The sequence below is a fragment of the Candoia aspera genome, chromosome 6 (assembly GCF_035149785.1).
Source record: "Candoia aspera isolate rCanAsp1 chromosome 6, rCanAsp1.hap2, whole genome shotgun sequence".
NCBI classification, from domain to species: domain Eukaryota; kingdom Metazoa; phylum Chordata; class Lepidosauria; order Squamata; family Boidae; genus Candoia; species Candoia aspera.
In genome coordinates, this window is record NC_086158.1 from 73,279,574 (window position 1) to 73,301,342 (window position 21,769).

Consider the following 21,769-nt stretch of genomic DNA (forward strand, 5'->3'; position numbering starts at 1 on the left):
CCCGCCCACGCAGCCGCCACCAGCCAAGCATAAGGTGGTCCTATTTTTGGCCGCGAGAAGAGGGCCTCCCCCAAAAAAGTGAAAGCCGTGCCTCGGCTCCGTTGCGCTGCGTGCGTCACACTTTGCAACCTCGAGCGGTAGCCGCGCGCGCCTCGCCGCCGCCTGCGCGTCGGTGTTTCGCGGGGATGCGAGCCTCTCTCTTTCTTTTCCTTCTCCCTTTTTTTTGCTCTTTCGCCTCCCCCGCTGGTTGGATCCCCCCGCCCTCCTCCTCCTCCCCCGTTTCCCCGCAGGTCCCTCTCGCGCCACTCGGCTGCCTAGCGAGTCCCGAAAGAACCGACGGCTGAGCGGCTGCAGGCTTCCAGCGCCCCGACAGGTTCCGAGCGGGGAAAGGAAGGGCAGAGGAGGGCTGGCGACGGGGAGAGCGAGAGCGCGGGAGCCGGAGCAGGGATGGAGGGGAAGCCGTCTCGCTCGGGCTCCTCGCGCGGGTCTTCCTCGGCCCGGTGAAGCGCGGAGGCTCCCGCCCGCCTGTTCATGATTTGGGCTGCGCTTCTTGCTCTCGTCCTCCTCCTTCCAACTGGCTGGAACCAGCGTGGATCCAAAGGATGGGCCAGGCCAGCCGGCACCCCGTTGGAAGACCCGCGGCAGTTTTCCTGTGCCTTTTCTCCGCCCTGTTGCTGACCGGAGGGAGCCGACCGGGAAAGGCCGCCTGTCCGGCTTCGTGCACCTGTACCAAAGATAACGCGCTCTGTGAAAACGCCCGAGCGATCCCGCGCAGCGTGCCGCCTGACGTTACCTCCCTGTAAGGGGCTGTAAGCAGCGGGGGCTTGTCGGTGGGCCGCGGAGACGGGCTGGGGTGGAAGTTCCCGCCGGCAGGCGTGAGACCCGCCAGGACTGAAGAGCCGCCGGGATGGGGGAGGAGGGAGGGTGATGGAGAGGCTAGAAGTTGGGTCTCTCGGCGCGTTTCTCCCGAGGCGCCGCCGCCTGGCTCTGAGCGGTGGCCAGCTTGCAACAGCCCTTTCCCCCCTGTTGGAAATTGTCCTTTTCGAAATTGACACTCGGGTAACCAGCCAGAGCGAGGTGGCCAAATGATTCCCCAGCGAGCATCTGTCCTGTTAACCTCTGGTCTGTTTTCTTTCCTCCCCCCACCCCGCCTCGCCTCCTCTTCCAGATCCTTTGTGAGATCTGCTTTCACGAAAATCCCAGAAAGGAGTTTCATCTTCTCGCCCTCTCTGCAACTTCTGTAAGAACGATTTATATCGTGATTGCTTGTTATGAAACGCGTGTCTTTAAAAGCGCTCTGCTAACGGGCTTTAAGTACTTGTTTTATATGGAAGAGTTAGTGCAGAACTATTATATAACAAAATGCACGGAGCGTTTCCAGTGGAAGTAATTAAAGGTGTGTCACACCTAGCAGATTATTATTGTTGTTGTTTTCTTCACTGTATTGATCTGTTCCTTTAGTGCTTGTTAGGGTCTTTTACTCTATCACTCTTACAGGGTGTTTATTTGGTAATGTGAATTGATTATGAGCTAATTCTGGTTAGGGGGATGACACCATGTTCCCATAGGGTGTACCACTGTATTTTGTACTGTATTTCCGAGGCTGGATAAGGAGTCATCATAATTAATTTCTCTACACTTCCAGAGTTAGCTGCTGATGAATGTTAGAGTTGTGGCTGACTAAACAGACTTGCTTCTCTCAGAATGGAAACATGGATTTTAATGGGGCAATTTTACAAGCAAGTGTCATACTGATGATTTAGATAGGTGCTTCATATTTTGAGGGGTGGGTCATAGAGGTTCGGTTTTCCTCCCCCTTGCACTAAAACAGTGGTCTCTGTGAGAATTGAAGGCTGTTGCTGCAATAAACCCAGCTCAGAAGTATTTCTTTGGTTAGCATCATTTGGTCCAGAAGAAAAACCCCAAGTTCTGTGGCAAAATATGGTCCGTAAATCAAGACAGATGTGATTCAGAGACTTGTCAAGAAATACCACTTCCTTTTTAAAAAGAACCTTAGATACACAGTCAGGCTCACATACACTGGACCATATGAATTGGCCTAGGGCATAATTTTGCTTTAGCATTAAGCGTTATCTCTGACTGCTCACTGTATCTGTCCAATTCAGATGCAGTGAGGTGATGTCTTTTCCTTTCTCACCTTGTGACTGGGAGCTGATCAGAAGGAATGCAAACTCAGCTGGGGTTTGAATCCCAAACAAATGAGTAAATATAGTTACCATGGGAACTATACAGTTTCTCCCAGACCTTTTTCAGAATAAGAAGAACATAATAGGAATGAGGCAAGAATCACACCTCATCGTGCTGGGAAAAAAGGATGATGACCATTGTTGTTTCTCCATAAAGGGGAAGGCACATGGTAACTTTGCTATTTAGTCATGAGGAACCCAGAGCATGCCAGGTGGGCCATCTCAGCAGGCTTTGTTATGACCATTTTATAGATGGAAATGGTACATTTTAATGTAAGTAAATATAAATCATACCTATAATATATAGATGTAAATTTTGGACCAGAACCTCATTTGGCAACTTGAGAAACACAGATTTCCTGATATCTGTAATCCTTAACCACTGAAATCCTAGGGCACCACAGAATAAATATGCCAATTATTTCACTTTATTCCTGTTTGTAGAGATGATGCCACATTATTTCTGATTCATATTCTGTCTGTTCAGTGCAAAATACTAGTTCCTTGTGACCTTTGGAAAATAAGATCGTTAGTGAAGGACAGGTGGGCTTTTGAAGAGTACATTTCTATTTTTGCCTTTTGATGTTATCGTTTCTGCATTGGTGAAATATTGCTGCCACTTCCCAAGAATAATTTTTAAAAAAAGAATTGTCAGAATATTGAAAATGTAGCAGCAAGGCTAAAAAGTGGAGTCTAATTCCCAAGGAATATACAGCACAGAACAGCATTCTTTGACCTGGCATCTTCCAGCTGTGACGGACTACAACTCCCATATTTCTCCAACTGGCATCCTCATGTTGGCTAATGAAAGTTATAGTCCAAGATCTCAGGAGGGCACTAGCTTGAGAAGACCGATGACAGTTCTAACAGAGGAAGACAGGTGGTGCTACCCTAAGGGAGATGCCAGCAACACAAAAAAAAATGTGACCAAAGTTGACATTTGTAGTTAGTTTGTACTTCCTGACTGAGTCTAAAGTACACTTGAAACCCCAAGTGTGAAGGAGTTCAAAGGGTTTTCAAGAATCCCCTCACCCCCCCATGGCAAGGCTACAACTACTGACGTTAGCCTGAACTTACTACGAGGCACAACCTGGTCCACAGTAAGCCACGATTAGGAAACAGACACACAAAAGGACAAGAGCATTGCAACAGCTAATCCACTAAATGCACATCCAAGGCTTCAAAACTGGGGAGAAGGACCTCCAAAATTAGGAGCCATAGTAACTTGAAAATCAAAACTTTCAACAGATACCTTACTGTTGATCTTACCCACATCCTCCACAATATTCTCTTTGTTTCTATACCACCATCCTCCATTTTATTATCAGGGAGCAGCATCTTTCCTTCTCTGGCTCTTCCTCTTAACATTTCAAAGATGGGGATCATAGGTGGCTTCTCTTCTCCAGTGGGTTTTTAAGAAGCCCCTGGGGATCCAAAGGCCCTCTGGGCAATCAGTAAGCCAGGTGTGACTCCACTTCTGCCCTACACTATAGTTTTTCACTCTTCTAGAACTTCAAAGAGAGAAGGAAAAAGTGCTAATAGCCAGTGAAGAAATGGGAAGGAAGGAGAACAGAGATAGACCGAATGAGGGAGCAATGAAAAAGAAAGGTTACAGAATGAAGAGCAAAAATGGTGAGAAAGCTCCTAGGACAGAGGTGACAACCTGAAGTCTTCCAGGCTCCATTGGGATGGGGAAGCAAAATGTCTAGTCCATTTCTGGAGGTTATTGGGGGTAAAATGAGTGTCTGAGCCTTATTTATGGCACTCCTGTCACCTCTTTCAAAAACTCATCCCACTTCTCAAACTGGGATGATGTTTCAATTGAGGTCAAGGAACAAAATGGGTGTTTGAAGTTTCTGCTTAAGGTGCCTGTTTCAACCCTTAGCCCCTCCCGCAAATTGCCCAAATATTTTGTCCCCTACTTATTCTGATGACAGCACATGCCACAATCCCTGAATGCTTCCAGGGTCAAATACTTTTTTTAATGCCACACAACCACCACAAAAAATATTGCCTATCACTGTTTTAGAACATCTTGTGAAAGGTCATCTTAATTCTGAGAGCATCACTGCAGGAGGAAGTTGCAGAACAGATTGCCTGAAGAATATCCATGACTGCAATTCGTAAGAATTGATAGATCTAATGAAACTCCTATTCCACAAAAAATAAGTGACTAGGATAAAAATCACCAAGCAGGGAGAGAGTGAAGTGAAATTCTAGTAGCTTTTGGGCATCTGGATGATGGCTGGGACCAAGTTTTACTTCCTTTCAGTGATGTAGAAAAAAATACAAGGCATTAATAAGATGACTGTTCAAATAATAAAGATTGATACTTCAGGAAAATTTAAAAATAATAAATTAAAGTGCCTCTGCTATTTCTATTTCTATTGCTATATTTTAAATCCAGGAGTCCTATTATGCACACTGAACTTTGGAGTAAATAAAAGTATAACCCATAGCCTTAAAATTTGTATTTGGAAATATATGTTTAACTATTAAAAACTAAAATAAAAAGCTTTGAAACTGCATTTCTTAGAGCAAAGCCCTATTTCCTTTATAGAAATTCAGTCAGACTTAAGTATTTCAGCCTATTTTTAAAAATTGTACGGATTACAGTCTTAATTAACTTGTAAAGACATTCCTGTTAAGCTTGTCTTGCTTACCTTAATATATGTAGTAACTCTTTATAGGATATCTTGTTTCATTTAATTGGCTTAAACTTCCCTGAAATGCAAAGCAAATATCAGGGAAAAAATAGTACTTAATTTTAATATATCAAGTTTAATTATAAAGAGTCAGAGAATAGCTGTTGTGGCACAGAGGCAACATTAAAATATTACTCCATTGATCATGTAACTTACATTGGTTTAAGGAGCTAAGCAGCATGCTTACTGCAGACAGCTCTTTCAGGGGCAAATATCATGCAGATGGGGCATTTTCTAAAAATAGAAACTGTTAATAACCCTCCAATCCAGTTGATGTTTCCTTGTGGGGTGAAGTTAGATTCCTTTTCTGCTCTGTAGGGCAGTGTTTCTCAACCTCAATCAACTTTAAGATGTGTGGACTTCAACTCCCAGAATTCCCCAGCCTGGCTGATGAATTCTGGGAGTTGAAGTCCACACATTTTAAAGTCAATGGTTGAGAAACACTGGCATAGAGACATAGGTCATTGCTTAAATGTGATTAACTGCATCTCTAATTTGGCCTCACCATATTCTTGATAGTTTTCCTACAGTTCCAAGAAGTATGTAGGATCCCATGATAGCATATGAATTGGGGAGGATTAAATTTTCCCACCTTAGCCACTTACAGAGGTGGGTTGTACCCTGCTCAGAGTTATTCACAACTGGAGCACCTTATAAGCCGATGAAATAAACATAGGCATTTCCTTCCCCGCTCCTTCATGAGTTTTAAAAGGAAAAAAATACTACTAGTGCCATAGGATTATTTTTTTCTCATTTAAATTCCATGTTTGGTGGGGAGAGGAATTTTCTTTCTTTTTTTTACATAAAACTTAATACTAGGTTTCAACAAGATATAAAATATAAAGAAACAGGGAAAAAAAGAGTTAAGTTCTTGAGCCCAAAGTTGCTGGAAAACAAAGGTTTAACCTCAAAGAACCAGTCAAGGCAGGGCAAGGGGCAGATTCTATTAGAGCTGCAAAAAACTGGAGGACCATGGTATGACCTCTTAGTTCTTTGCTGCCTTCTAGTGGTAGCCTGGATTTTTGCAGCCCAAAATAGCAATCCTAAAATCTATATCCTATTCTGTGTATAGGATATATACATAGAGACCAGAACCCCTGAGTTCTAGTGCTCCCTTAGAGATAAAAGCCAACTGGATGCCTTTGGGCAGGTCACCCTCTCTCAGCCCAACCCACCTCACAGGGTTGTTGGGGAGAAAATAGGAAAAGAGGGCATTAGATATGTATGGTACAACACCTTGAATTGACCAAAAATAAAAATGGGATTTTTTTTTTAATCTGTTCAACCATGTCCGATTCTCAGAGACTGCCTGGACAAGTCCCTGCAGTTTTCTTGGCAAGGTTTTTCAGAAGTGATTTGCCATTGCCTCCTTCCCAGGGCTGGGAGTGACTGGCCCAAGGTCACCCAGCTGACTTTGTGCCCAAGGCAGGACTGGAACTCATGGTCTCCCAGTTTCTAGTCTGATGTCTTACCCACTACAGCAGACTGGCTCTCTAAAGGTTAAATATATGCATACATACAGACATAATCTAACCTGTAGTTTGACTCTCATCAAAAACACCTGTAGATTTATGGTTCATTTAAGGAAAAAAAACCCCAGACAATTTTGTGTGTTTGGATGTGGGCCTAAATATGTACCCTTTGTTGGGATGAATAGCAATGCTGATCCTTGCAAAAGTTCCATATGCAGCTGAGAATAGTGGTGGAGCTCTCAACTGGGAGCTATTATGTAAATTTGCACCATTTGCATTCAAACATCAGAGAAAGAGATAATTGCGAGATGATATTTCTGACTGCAGAGCATTCAGTCTTGTAAAGACAAACCTTAGGACTTTGAAGGAGACATTGCAGAGTTGTAGGAAACAACTCAGAAATTCCAGTTCTTTAAATTATGACATATTTAATCAATACCATGAAACTGTTTTGTATAATGCACCTATGTAAATTTATGTCTTAAAGATCTAGATCACCTGGCTGGACCTTCTAGGAAATGTAGTTCTAACACCTCCTGGAGGATATCAGGTTGGAGAATGCTAATCTAGACTCTCCCTCTCTCCCTCTCTCCCATTTTGCTAGGTCCTGTGCAGGGCAAGAAATATAATCTTCATCTCTAAAAATAGTCAAGCACTATGAAAAACCTGTTTATGTCTTCTAAGAGGATGTCACATTATTCTTTGTCTGATATTTCTCTCTACAGATTATTTACAGCGAACACATTTGATATCATTAGTAGTGATGCTTTCATGGGCCTTCCTCATCTAGAATATTTGTGAGTTGAAATATTTATGGTCCAAGATTTCTTGAGTGTGTTGAGTGCCTGAGATGGAGACACAGCTTTGACCAGTTGCCTTTATAACCCAATTACAGGTTTATAGAAAACAACAACATCAAATCACTTTCCAACTCTTCTTTCCGCGGGCTAAAATCCTTAATTCACTTGTAAGTATGTATGTATGTATGTAAATTTATTGGCTGCCCAACCCCAGCGGACTCTGGATATCCAGGAAGGTTATGATGGGATAGAAATCTCCTACACTGGTAGAAGGGGATCCAGCGGGTGGGAAACAATTTGGGAGGGCCGTAGATGCCTATTAGCCAAGCAATGGCTGTAAAGCTATTGCAAGTGAAAGTCTAGGCTTCTAGAGGTAGAAGTGCTATCAAGGTAGGATTTGGGGACAGAGAAAGCGTAAGGTAACATCAAATCTTTTACATTCTTCACAATCACAACAAAAACACAAGGATTATAGTTAAGAGTTTGGCAAGACAGCAGAGAGCTGGAAAAGCTGAGAACAATAGGAAGTGTGGATGTAATATTTCAATAGGAATTGTGCTCTTTATGGTATAATAAATAAAGTGTTCTGAATCATAATAATATTACCATTACTACTTGTGCTATTGCTATTACAACTAATAATAATAGTAAATCACATCATAGCAACGCATGTGTTAATTATTTGCCATCCAAGTAATTTATCAAACAGGAAAGAAATAATGGAAGGATGATCTAACCCTAATTATATACACTTCCTTTTTTTTACAGAAGTCTTGCAAACAATAACCTCCAAATGCTACCTAAAGACATATTCAAAGGATTGGATTCACTAACGAATGTGTAAGAAAACTTTTTAATATTCCCATTATGAATGGAAAGAAAAATGCTCACCAATAATTATTATGGAACAACCGCTCATACTATGGGCCTGAAGTTATCCATTTCATGCCCACTAAGACCATTATCGTCAATTATCTCATCTGTCTGATAGATTTTTTTTTTCCATTTAGGAGCATTCCTCAAGGCAGTTTTCTGCAAGCTGGCAACTTCCAAATGCGCTAGAGTGGGCCAGATTGCAGAAAGGTGCTGTAGAACATCTAAAACAAGATTGTCCCCTACAGTAATGTGTTTTTGCGAGTACTTTATCTGATAGGCACTTTTCCTTATGCTTATTTTTGTGTGCACTTTTTAGAGTTGCCAATTGCCCTGCAAAATCCAGAGAGAGAGATGGAAAGGGAGAGTGGGGGGGAGAGAGAGAGACAACTACTTCATATGCTTGGGAATTACAATCTGTGTAAGCATTCATAGAATGGGAATGGAATGAATTTCCCAGCTGTCTCAACTGAGAGCATTAGCTGTACTCTCTGCGCTAATTTAGCCACAACCATTCCCACTGTCAAGAGAGCTAGCTGCCTTAAACAATTTGCTCTGCAGCGATAAAAGCTGCTGCAGTGAAATCAGGAAGCCAGGCTCTACCAGGGAGTCCCCTGTTTGCTTACTGGATGTAGAGAGGCATGAAACACATGGTGAACTGTTGGAAGAATTTGTATTTGCGAATCAGAAAATTCTTACGGAAAGTCATATTTCTTTTTCTTGCAATTATTTATGGCACAAATGTGCCTTTATCTCATATCTTGCCTACCTGTGAATGAAGCAGACTTAATTGGCCCTGGGCTGTTAAGTATATTAAGAACATTTTCCCTCTTATTCTAACACAAGATCAAATAATCATTTATTTGAGTTCTAGTCCCGCCTTAGGCACAAAGCCATCTGGGTGACCTTGGGCCAGTCACTCTCTCTCAGCCCTAGGAAGGAGGCAAGGGCAAACCACTTCCAAAATCCTGCCACGAAAACTGCAGGGACTACTCCAGGCAGTCACCACTACACCAGAGTGGCTCTATTTGCCCTTGGATAATTTTAGAATAAGACGGGAAAAAAATCTTAATATACTTAACAGCCAAGGGCCAATTAAATCTGCTTCATTCACAGGTAGGCAAGATATGAGATGAAGGCACATTTGTGCTATAAGTAATTACAAGTAAGGAAAGACCCCTTGACACCTCATTTTCTCTTTCCAACACCTGCTTTTCTCTTTCCCAAGGAAATTAGGCCAAGAGCTGCATCTGGCTCTAAAGCAGCAAGTTGTCCACCTAACCTTTATGCATAACTTTATGTCTGTGTGTGTGCGCCTTTGAGGCAGTGTTGACTCCTGGTGACTGCCTAGACAAGTTCTTCAGTTTTCTTGGCAAGATTTCAGAAGGTTTTTGCCATTGCCTGCTTCCTAGGGCTGAGAGTGACTGGTCCAAGGTCACCCAGCTGGCTTTGTGCCTAAGGCAGGACTAGAATTCACAGTCTCTCAGGTTCTAGCCTGGTGCCCTAACCACTACACCAAACTAGCTCTTTTTATGCATAACCAGACTTCCCTTCTGTATATATTTTCCAAGAGATGCAATTGCCCAGTCCTGCACTTCTTTTTCGTGAAGATACAACTACATGAGAACACACCAATAACACTGTTATCAAAGTATAAAGTTATGTACATCCACCCCAAATAACTAGATGAAATTTAATGATTATAAGGAATGTCCCAAAATGAGGCAGACACTCATTCAATAAAGTAGCCCAATGTTCCAGCAGAAAGTAAGCTGAAACACGTGCAATAAAATAAAACTACATGGAGAACAGGCATGTTCTGTAGCATCTGGAAACATATTTATGGTTGCACAAAGCAAAGAATGTCTATCAAGATCTAGATAACAACTGAGGAAAATAAAATGAGCAAGGTTTATTAATGGGAAGGACATGCATTGAAGTATCATCTATTGAAGTCAGTTGGATTTAATTTCCTGAACTTTGGCTCTTTCTTATTTTAGCGTGAAAGAGCAACCGCAACGTTTGAAGGTATTTTTGCTTTTAAAGAAAGTTAATGAAATTGATATTATTTACATGACATCTGGAATAATGAACTGGAATGTCGCATGGAAAGTTGCTTTAAACAAGTTTCCTGTAGTCTTAAAATGAGGTTACTACAGAAAAGAAAAGTTTTGCCTATTGGACACCTCAGCAAATGTTTAATGAAGGGTTAGTTGCAATTGCCTTGCTGTTGGAGATGTAACTTAGGAATTGGAATATAAATTCATATGATCTGGATATGCCCTATTATTGCCATATTTGAACTGAAATACACAGGGTTGCTCATATGACTCTGGAACTATCATTATGTGTAAAAAATACATGTTGCTTCTTGGCTATAACTCTAGGCTTTGGAATCTAGCAAGACCTCAAAAATTGTGGACCTGGTGGGTATGGGGACTGGCTAAAGAATGCTAATACAATGTGGAAAAGAGACATCTACACCTGATATGGGGCAATGGATTGTTGACAGGTATTATTGGTCGACATTTGAATTCCTGTAGTTGCTGTTGGTTGGCTGGTCAGTTTGAGACAGAGGCAAGGAAAAGGCTTTTGACACATGTGCTCAAAGTTTTTGGAGTTATTCTGTTGTAACATAACTTTCCAAGCCTTTTTCTTTTCTATTTTTAATTTGAATATATTTTCAGGTATGATTATATTGTTAATACTATTGTATGTAGGAATTAATTTCCTAAAATCATTTAAAAGAAGTAATTTTAAACACTTGCAAAGAGGAGAGCATGCTCAAAACTCTTTTGCTGTATCAGAGAACTGCATTTCTTTCCAGATCTAATTTAATTTAATTCTGGAGGCATTATTGGACTGGAATAAGATTTCAGAAAAAAGAGCAACTTTCTCCATACATAATTCAGGCAGAGGCATCTGCAGGATTGGATGCTTTCATCCAAATAACAAAAACTGCATTGCATTGTCATTCTACAAGTCCCACCCCTTTTGTACATGGGTGTGACACCATCATTCACATACAAAGGTTGGGAGACCATGCAGTATGATGGTATGATGCTGCTTTCATCTTTGTTCCCTCTTGACCCACGCGGTGCCTCTGCATCCAGAAATTTAATAGAAGGATGCTTAATTCAGTTTAGAACTTTTGCTTCCCCCAACTTCTCTCTCTTAGGAAGTTTAGTACACAGTTGCTTTTTTAACCATCTAGGGCTTTTTTTGTAAATATAGGTCAGGTTTCTTCTTTAAAGTGTGTTGCCTTTCATGCAATAGTGATCTAAACTATTATAAACTGATAACCTATGTATTTTTAAAGAAATGGTGATGTTTTAAAATCTTAATACATTTTTCAATCTTAATAGGTTAAATCTTAATACTTTTTCTTTTTTCGTTTCTGTCCAGGGACCTGAGAGGAAATGCCTTTAAGTGTGATTGCAAATTGAAATGGTTGATGGCATGGATAAGCAGAACAAATGCAACAGTCGAAGACATTTATTGTGAAAGTCCACCAGAGTATAAGAAACGCAAAATCAACAGCCTCTCTCCCAGTGAATTTGATTGCATTATTACCCGTAAGTCTTCAAGGTGTTTTCTATTTCTTTCATTAAGTTTAGTTCTGCAAGGGAATTGCCTTTGGATGGAGAAAATGGTCTTCTACCAGGTTAATCTATTCACTTGCCTAGCCAAAATATTGCCTGCCTTCCTTTGCAGCAGCTTTCTAAGATGTCAGACTGAGGTTTCTCTGTCCTCTTTCTTTAAATAGTTGTGCTGAGATTTCTTTCCATCCCTCTCTGAAGGTGAATGAACTTAGACCAGTGTTTCTCAACCTTGGAAACTTTAAGCTGTGTGGACTTCAGCTCCCAGAATTCTCCAGCCAGCATTCTGGGAGTTGAAGCCCACACAGTTTAAAGTTGCCATGGTTGAGAAACACTGGCTTAGACAATAGTGGTGTGGCCTGGTTCACTAAATCTTAATGAGATTCCATTGATTTTGGCTTAGCCTCTTGTGTGATTATCTGTCACTTATTTTAAAAAGCCATAGTTAAGCAAATGGTAGTTTGGTGTGAAATCAGCGGCACACCACAAATCCCTTATATTAGAGAAGTTAAATGAGCAAAAGTGTGCAGGAAATCTCAACTACTGTATATGGGACTGTTTTACTGTGTAGGATCTAACTGGCCCAAACTGTTTTATTTGCACACATGCTTGGAGAAGATCAAGATTTCTCATTCCATATTGACTGAAAATGGCAGGCTCCCCCATGTGGGGGAGATGGGTGATGATAAAAATATGATAAATAAATAAATAAAATAAAATCTTATTTGCAGTAATAGGTCTGAGTCCTTTTATGGCCCTAATCACGTTTTATGAAAATTAGTGTGACTGCTTTATTCATAATCCTCTGGGGGGAGATGGGTGGTGGCAAAATTTGATGAATAAATAAATAAAAATAATTCGAGCCCCAGGGTGCTGTTTGGAGAAAGGGCCTGTTTGGTCTAGGGGGTGAACTGCTAAATTAGAGTCTGGGAGGCCTGATATTCTAGTCCTGCTTTAGGCATTGGACCCAGCTGGGTGACTCTGGGCCGGTCACTCTCTCCCTCTCTGCACTAAGAAGAAGGTATTGGCAAGCCACTTGCAAAAACGTTGCCAAGGAAACTACAGGGACTTATCCTTGTATTCAGCAGGAGTCAGATGTGACTTGATGGACCATAACAACCACAGTAGGAAAGTGGCTAATTAGAATTGGTTAAGATTCAGGCATGCATGTTATTCTCTTGTTAATAAACCTTTTGATCTTTTTCGTTGACTGAAGTCAACGAAAGTCATCTGAACAGGAGAAACAGATTTTACAAAAATACTTGTAACAAGTAATTGACTTTTAAAAATAACATTCAAAGGAACAAATACCAACTTTTAGTATGTACTTTTTCAGAATTTGTTGTATTTCGAAAGTTGCCATATCAGTCCCTGTCAGTGGACACTTTCTCATACATGAATGATGAATATGTGGTCATCGCTCAGCCTTTTATCGGAAAATGTATCTTTCTGCAATGGGACCATGTGGAAGGGACATTCAGGAATTTTGATAACATCACAGGTATTAATAGTTCATTTCTGTGAACATTGCATTGCCTTATCATAATGCCAGTTGATGATACACTTTATCAATCTTTGTGCAGGGACTTCGGTGGTTGTCTGTAAGCCAATTATTGTTGAGAATCGCTTATACATCATCGTTGCCCAACTCTTTGGTGGCTCCCATATATACAAAAGAGACATTCATACAAATAAATTTATCAAAATTCAGGATATTGAGATCCTTAAGATCAGAAAGCCTAATGACATTGAAACGTTCACTATCGTAAAGGATGCATACTTTGCAATAGCAGATAGTTCAAAAGCTGGTATCACCACTATCTACAAGTGGAATGGAAATGGGTTTTATTCTGACCAGTCTTTGCATGAATGGTACAGAGACACTGATGTGGAGTATCTTGAAATAGCCACCAAGCCTCACCTGATCATCTCAAGTAGTTCTCAACACCCGGTCATGTATCAGTGGAACAAAGGGACAAACTTTGCTGACCCAGTGGATATTCCAGATATGGAAGATGTTTATGCTGTCAAACACTTCAAGGTGAAAGAAGATATTTATGTTTGTCTAACAAGATTCATTGGGGATTCCAAAGTAATGAAATGGACAGGATCCAAATTTCTGGATTTACAAAGAATGCCATCCAGGGGGTCCATGGTATTCCAGCCTCTTCAGATAAAGAATTATCAGTATGCTATTCTTGGAAGTGATTATTCTTTCACTCAAGTCTATTTCTGGGATTTCGGAAAAGGCAAGTTTGTGAAGTTTCAAGAATTAAATATTCAAGCTCCAAGATCCTTCACACATGTTTTTGTTGACAAACAAGATTTTCTCTTTGCATCAAGCTTTAAAGGAAATACAGTGATTTATAAGCACATCATAATTGATTTAAGTGCATGATACATACATTTATACACACGCACAGAGTATGGAGTCTGTTGTGAGACTTCTTCCATTAACAATAGAGACCTAATGAACTAAATGCATGACAATGATTCTCTTTACTTCCAGTCTGCAAAATGCCTTTAACAGCTGAGATTGTTAAAATAAAGTGCTACAACAAATATCTTCAACCATAAATGTCAAGTCTAGTGCTGTTGGAAATTGCAGTTTTAAAAGACAGACCAATTAAAGCATTCACTATTATTTGCAACAACTGTGTAAATAGCTAGCGAAGCTCCATTCTTCTTAAATGAGTTGGAAAGAACCAATCAAATGTAATTTTCCACTATTCACTGATCTGAAAATTGCCAAATAAAATGTTTACATTTTCTTTCCTATTCTCAAATACTTTTATTTATATAATCATCCTGTAGGTAGTTTTTGCTCATCTTCAGTAGTTTCCTTTGGCATGGAAGTTCAATATTACCAGAAATGTTATATTGTACTTTGATTCAAGTGTGATACTTACACTTTTCTAAACAGAAAGGTATTGTTTGATACAAAATAAGCAGGAAATTTGTATGCATTCACATGCATGGAATGTGCAGCTCATTTATTTCCATGATCTTCATAAGAAAAAAAAAATCAAATAGATTATGTCTTATGTTTTGTTCACAGTGTGTACTGACATAATTTCTGTTCTAATGGGAAAGACACCAACTGCCATCTTTCTAAAGCAATTAGAAATGTCATAATCTGTTGGCATTTAAATATTAAATATTTATCCTCATTCCAAGGATTTTTCATAGGTATTTGTGGATTTTTGCATGATTACTCATAAACAACATGCATAGGATCTGCAAATATTTTATACTGTATAGAGAATGAGCAACAGCCCAATTGAATTCATCCAGTTCAATAGCATGCATTTCCCCAAAAGTGTACCCAGGTGTCAGCCTTATTAGATAGACCAGACAGGAAACATGATCAGATCAGCCAGTTCTACTTTATTGTAAGGTTACGTTAACAGAACCTTGCAAGTCTGATAGTACAGTTCTCCTCCCATCTCCTTTACCCCGAGAAATCAGGGAGTGTCCCTTCTGAGCCTCTTGGCCCTCCCACTATCCAGCTGCAGACTATGCTGTCTCTTATCTGACCCAGTCTCCCAAGATCATTCCCACATACCATTACACCAGGAATGTAGTCTTATGCTTGCTGGAAGTAACATTCACAGAAATCAGTGAGCTTTCTTCTGAGTGAGTAGACATAGAACCAGATGAAATAAGAGAGATCACACACTGGTTCTAACACTTTCATATTGCTCACTTAAATATTTAAATAAAATATTGTCCAAAGCCAATATAAAACTCCATTTAGATGTATCAGTTATTTTCTCCCACAAAAATGACACAGTGATTATTTGATTTGTTATGAGGAGACCCTGACAAGCCATAACCAATTCTTCCTTTTTTTTTTTGGAATGGCAGAATGCGGTGGCTGAATATTGAATACGATACAACATTATTTTGGAAAGTATTGTGGCGTCAGGCAGCTTTGTAGTGTTACTTTGTAGGTAAACAGGGTTTTTTGATCCAGTGCTGATAAAGATAACAATTGCATCCATTCCTAATCAGAAGGGGAAAAATGAGTAGATTTCTTACAGTGCAGTATTTTTTTTTTATAGAACTATCCTTCAAAGATAATCCACAAGTTCCCTGACACTTTATTAATGAAAAAACATCCCTAGTGATGATTTCCTGGAAAACCCTGGCAGTCTTTAGAGAGGCTCCAGGAACTCCTTTGAACTACTATGTTTGTTACAAGAAAATTATGTCAGTTCAGACAATAAAATGGAGACTCTTGCAGGATGCAGTTTAAGAAATATATGATCCTTTAATTGCTCTGATTCCAAGATGACTTAAAAACTAACAAGAATTTTGCACATATGAACATGCATGTATTCACACAGACACATAGCCAGTACTGTAGCATTAAAATGCCAAGCATAGTAACATTATTTTGGTACACTTGCTTGTGCATCGCTGCATAGGCACCCTTTCTATAAAACATTCATAATATGCAGAACTTAAGCTTGCATCATCCAGCAGAGTACTTCTGCTTGGAATAGTTAAGGGTTTTTAAAAAATTATTTATAAAACGTCTAATATGACCTCCCCCATCCCCCCAGATTTTTTTTTCTAAATGAACTTTTTCTAATCATTTTTCAGTAGCAGCAGTGTTGCAGATCTGATCATTCAAGCAGTGCTACACAGCTACATAATGGTAGATGTTGAAGAGAAATACTGTATTTTATAAGGATCACCCTTTACATGGTAATATGTATTACTTTAGTTTGATGTTTCTTTTCTCCCACTCTTCTTTTACAGTCCTGAGATGTTAGAACAAATAACCCAAATAATTCTGAATCTATCTATCTCTAAAGGGACGCGGTGGCGCTGCGGGTTAAACTGCTGAGCTGTCGATCGGAAGGTCGGCGGTTCGAAACCGCGCGGCGGGGTGAGCTCCCGTTGCTCGTCCCAGCTCCTGCTCACCTAGCAGTTCGAAAACATGCAAATGTGAGTAGATCAATAGGTACCGCTTTGGCAGGAAGGTAACAGCGTTCTGAGTCGTCATGCTGGCCACATGACCCGGAAGTGTCTATGACAACGCCGGCTCCAAGGCTTAGAAACGGAGATGAGCACCGCCCCCTAGAGTCGGATTCGACTGGACTTTACGTCAAGGGAAACCTTTACCTTTACCTATCTATCTCTATGTATCTATCTATTTACAGTATATCTATCATCTATCTGTCTGTCTGTCTGTCTGTCTGTCTATCTATCTCTATATCTCTATCATCTACCTATCCTCGATATCTATTTATCAATAAGAAAGAGAGAGCACACATGGGCATTTGTGCATTTTAAGATGACAGAGATAAAACTATTTGCTTCTCCTTTGAGATGTAAGCACGTCTACATTTTGCTGTAGGAAAGGCTAATATTTTAAAAGCAAAAATAATAAAATGAGTATCTGTAACCATGTAATGCTCCAAATGTTCACTGACCAAGCACACACCTTTGTGCATTTTATCTTTTCATTTTAATAACAATGAAAGGAAACAGCGTAATAAACCATAGTGTGTCCCCCATCCTCCAAGGCATCACTTGGGTAATAATTTGGGAAGTCTTTTGGCTGCAGGGACTTGAAGCTTGACTAATGTCCACCATAAAGTATGTCTTTTCATTGATGGAGAGATTTGAGCTCTTTTTATATACAGTAGATTCTTGCAGTTTGGCCATCACCAAAAATGGGTCCTCTTAGCAATCTGATTGCAAGGCTCATTATGATCACTCCCTATGAAGCTGCCTTTCTAAACATTAATAGTAACATCTCTCAAACATCTTAATGCAGCAGGATTATATCTGAATTTGCCTTGAATTCTCTGTCCACAACCCAATCAAGAATATTTATTGGCCAAAATCCCCCACAAAGATGACTTTTAATTAGGCAACTTAGAGAAATACAACTATAATTTCATATGTTCTTGGTCTACATGAATTATTCAAGCATCTTGAAAAACTGGAGAAAATTGGAGGACTAAAAATCAATATCCATTTATTCACACGTGAATCAGAAGCAAGATGACTGGTTTCTGACTTCCCTAAAACTTGTTTGTGTGCAATACTTCTTTTTTTTTCCAGACAATACTGTGCAGTGATATTGTCTTGATATAGCCTTCTCCAACTCAGTACCTTCCAGGTGTGATGGACAACAACTCCCAGAATTCCTAGCCAGCACATCTAGCAGCAGAAGTAGGGGAAGACTGTCATGTCATGCATAGGGCTACTTGCAGATTTTGACAAGCCAACAAATTATATTTGGGGGGGCCATTCCAGGTAGTTACCTACCAAAGGAATGAAACAAAATTATTTCCTATAAGGTTGGTGATAATTCTTAATGATTCAGCTTGGCATTTAGATCAAAAAAGAAATATATTGCAATAACAGGAAACAATAGGATAAAACAGACCCCCTTTTCTTTCTGGACACACTTGCAGTTCTCTCTGATGCTCACTAACCAAGCACAGTATCCTTGGAATTAGCTTTTAAATGGCTTGAATATCAGAATGTATCTTTGTTCTGCCACAGAATGATATGATACCACAAGAATTGTTATGTCTCTGTGCTCTGCATTAGCCAGACTAATGATATGGGTAACCCTGAAGATTCGCGGTTAGCCAAGAGCAGCTGGATTGATAATGCATGCATTTCCTACTTAAGTCTAGTTACTTATTTAGATAGGATCAATAAAATAGGTCTGTACTGTTGCTTAGTCCTGTTTTAGCTTCCTCCTTATTGCTAGAGCTTTCTCTGGACAATTTTTGCTACTCTGTTAAGCAGATGGCGTGGACTAAGCTCTCAATACTTTCATATGACTGTGGAAACTAGGTAGGTAGGTAGGTAGTAGATAATAGATCAATCTCATCCACAACACAAGGACTTTCACTCCCTTCACTCCAGATCTGTAATGTTATGTGGGAATGACCTTGGGAAACAAGAGGGAGAGCTGCAGACCAGGCAACAGTCAGATAAGAGGCAGCTTAGCTTGCAGAAGGAATGTGGGAATGGCAAACATCCGAGAAGGGACCCTCTCTAGTTTCTTGGACTATAAAGGTAAGGGGGAGAGATGTATTTTCAGGTTTGTAAGATTCTGTTAATGTAAAATTACAATAATTTTGGGACGCGGTGGCGCTGCGGGTTAAACCGCTGAGCTGCCGATCGGAAGGTCGGCGATTCGAAACCGCGCGGCGGGGTGAGCTCCCGTTGCTAGTCCCAGCTCCTGCACACCAAGCAGTTCGAAAACACGCAAATGTGAGTAGATTAATTGGTACCGCTTCGGCGGGAAGGTAACAGCATTCCGTGAGTCATGCTGGCCACATGACCCGGAAGTGTCCCTAGGGACAACGCCGGCTCTAAGGCTTAGAAACGGAGATGAGCACCGCCCCCTGGAGTCAGACACGACTGGACTTTACGTCAAGGGAAACCTTTACCTTTACCTTTACAATAAAAGTAGAGCTAGTACTTCTGGGGGTGCTTCTTGTCTGGACTACCTCACAAGGCTGACAAGTTTCCATGAGCCACATCTTTCCAAACTGAGCTTCCTTTCTGAGTATTTGTACTTGCTACATGGATTAACATTACTATTTAACTATGATGATATGGCTTTTGAGTTAAGCTATTTGAGACCCTGATTTCTTGTGTTTAGAAACCAGGAAAAGATATGGTGCAGGATCCAAGCTGAAACTATCTGTGTTAATAAAAGTCTACATACACCTGAGTTGAGAGGCTATCAGCTAGATATAACCTCTTTCTGAACACAGTAAGGAAAAGGATATTTTTAGCATAACATTTACAGTAAGCTAATTATTTTCAAGGCAAATTCAAACTACTGTATTTCCAGTCCCTCACAAAGCAGTGTGAAACTCCAGAGGCATCTGTATTAGGGTAGTCAAAAAAGTGGCTGCCACTTCGACTATTTTGATACTCTCCCTGCCCCTTGCAGATGACTCTATGAAGTTAGCCTGTGAGGTTCTCATAACTACTGGCTTTGAAAGGTTAAGACAGAAAGAGAACCCCATGAGCCAATCAGAATTCATGCCTGTGAGCTAATAGAGTCCAAAAAATGTAATACAATATAATACAGGTAGTCCTCATTTAACAACCACTTGTTCAGTGACAGTTAGAACTTATGAAGGCACTGAACAAATGGTAGTTATGAATGGAGCTCATACTTACAGCTGTCGCAGCATACCATGTGTCATGTTCACTGTTTCAATGTGCACTGTACATCGTAACCTTTCACATGCCGTGGCGCTGACGTGCGTTTATGGTGGGAGGGAGCTGCTGTGAAACATTGTGCCAAGTTCTGTATCTGTGGAATGTGTTTGGGTTATGTGCTCTGCTCAAGGACTTTTCCCGTGGACCATCAGGAGCTGTTAGGAGCACCTGGGATTGTGAGCCTGGGAAGATTCTACAGGGTGAGGGATCTTGTTTGTACCGAGGGGTTTTTAGTTTGCATTTGGCGCACTTTTTCCATTCTCAGCTTTCTTTGTGATCCTGCATACTATTCTTTAATAAATCAGATATCTTTATGAACCTGTTCATGAGTCTGATGGTGTTTTAGGATAGGCAATCATTACATAAAGCTGAGAATCACCAAAGTTGTACTGTTAGCTCCTGCCAAGACTAGTTTCTTGTGAGGGAAAACAGTTAACGATGGCCAGAGCCAAACCCACGACCGGGAGGCTCGAGGAGCCAACTAGCTTGTTGCCCGAGTCAATGGTCAGGAGCGAAGAACGGAACCTCACCCCAGAACCTTCAGCTTCGGGTCCCAGCCCGGAGGGAAAGGGATCCGAAGAGGGGAGAGCACCAAAGCAACCGGCACCCAGCGGATCACTCACAGAGTTAATCACCTGAGATGAATGTTTTCCATTCATCCACCAATCTTCCCAATGGCATCCCCAACCCCCTCCTCCTGCTCCAATCATGATTGACGGGCAACAACACTTTGAAGTGAAGGAGGTCGTTGATTCTCGCATGCTTCGGGGCTCCCTCCAGTACCTGATTCACTGGAAACACTTTCCTCATCCTGAATGGGTGCCTGCTCGCCACGTTAATGCTCCTGATTTAGTTAACCATTTCCACTTAGCTTACCCTTTGAAGTCTGCCGCTTAGACTTTTCTTTCTTTTGGGGGGGCGGTATGTCATGTTCACTGTTTCAATGTGCACTGTACATCGTAACCTTTCACATGCCATGGTGCTGACATGCGTTTATGGTGGGAGGGAGCTGCTGTGAAACATTGTGCCAAGTTCCGTATCTGTGGAATGTGTCTGGGTTATGTGGTCTACTCAAGGACTTTTCCCGCGTACCATCAGGAGCCGTTAGGAGCACCTGGGATTGTGAGCCTGGGAAGATTCTACGGGGGGAGGGATCTCGTTTGTACCGAGGGGTTTTTAGTTTGCATTTGGCGCACTTTTTCCATTCTCAGCTTTCCTTGTGATCCTGCATACTATTCTTTAATAAATCAGATATCTTTATGAACCCTGTCCATGAGTCTGATGGTGTTTTAGGATAGGCAATCATTACACCATGGTCACATGGTCATGATTTGCAATCTTCCCTGCCAGCTTCCTACAAGCAAAGTCAATGGGGGAGCCAGCAGGAAGTCAGAAGTCAAGTCATGATGATGTGGGGTCCTCACTTTTCAGCCTTACCAGGTAGACCAAACAGGAAACACAACCAGATCAGCTAATTCTAATTTATTGTAAAGGCTACAACCTTTATTGTAAGGTTACGTTAACAGAATCTTGCAAGTCTAAAAGTACAATTCTTCTCGCATCTCCTTTACCCCTGAGAAATTAGGGAGGGTCCTTTTTGAGTCTCTTGCCCCACCCACTATCCAGCTGCAGGCTATGCTATCTCTTATCTGACCATTTCCTAGGCAGTGTTTCTGGACCCAGTCTCCCAAGGTCATTCTGGCATACCAATACATTGCTTAACAATCCATGTGGTCCTTGCTTAACAACAGCAATAGGACTGCCAGAACTTCCATCACTAAGTGGCACAGCCATGTGCTTTTTCGACTTACAACCGCATCATTAACAATCCGGTCCCAATTAGCATTGTTAAATGAGGACTACCTGTAATACAATTAGGGTACAACCAGTGTCCAG

General features: G+C 40.9%; 1 protein-coding gene across 1 annotated transcript; it reads left to right on the top strand.

Annotated features, from left to right (window-relative positions):
• Positions 1-364: 364 nt before the first annotated feature.
• LGI1 (leucine rich glioma inactivated 1) lies at positions 365-14,427 on the top strand. The gene is made up of 8 exons (XM_063307400.1): positions 365-799; positions 1,169-1,240; positions 7,110-7,181; positions 7,280-7,351; positions 7,953-8,024; positions 11,463-11,632; positions 12,993-13,157; positions 13,240-14,427. Exons 1-8 carry the CDS (start codon positions 603-605, stop codon positions 14,052-14,054), a joined length of 1,635 nt encoding a protein of 544 aa, XP_063163470.1. The 5' UTR covers positions 365-602; the 3' UTR covers positions 14,055-14,427.
• Positions 14,428-21,769: the final 7,342 nt, after the last annotated feature.

What these genes read in the sequence shown, in the direction of transcription:
- LGI1 (XM_063307400.1), top strand. Translation starts at nt 603, where the DNA reads ATGGGCCAGGCCAGCCGGCACCCCGTTGGAAGACCCGCGGCAGTTTTC. An exon ending in CCGCCTGACGTTACCTCCCT is followed by an intron (nt 800 to 1,168) that starts GTAAGGGGCTGT and finishes CTCCTCTTCCAG; the next exon opens with ATCCTTTGTGAGATCTGCTT. An exon ending in CTTCCTCATCTAGAATATTT is followed by an intron (nt 7,182 to 7,279) that starts GTGAGTTGAAAT and finishes ACCCAATTACAG; the next exon opens with GTTTATAGAAAACAACAACA.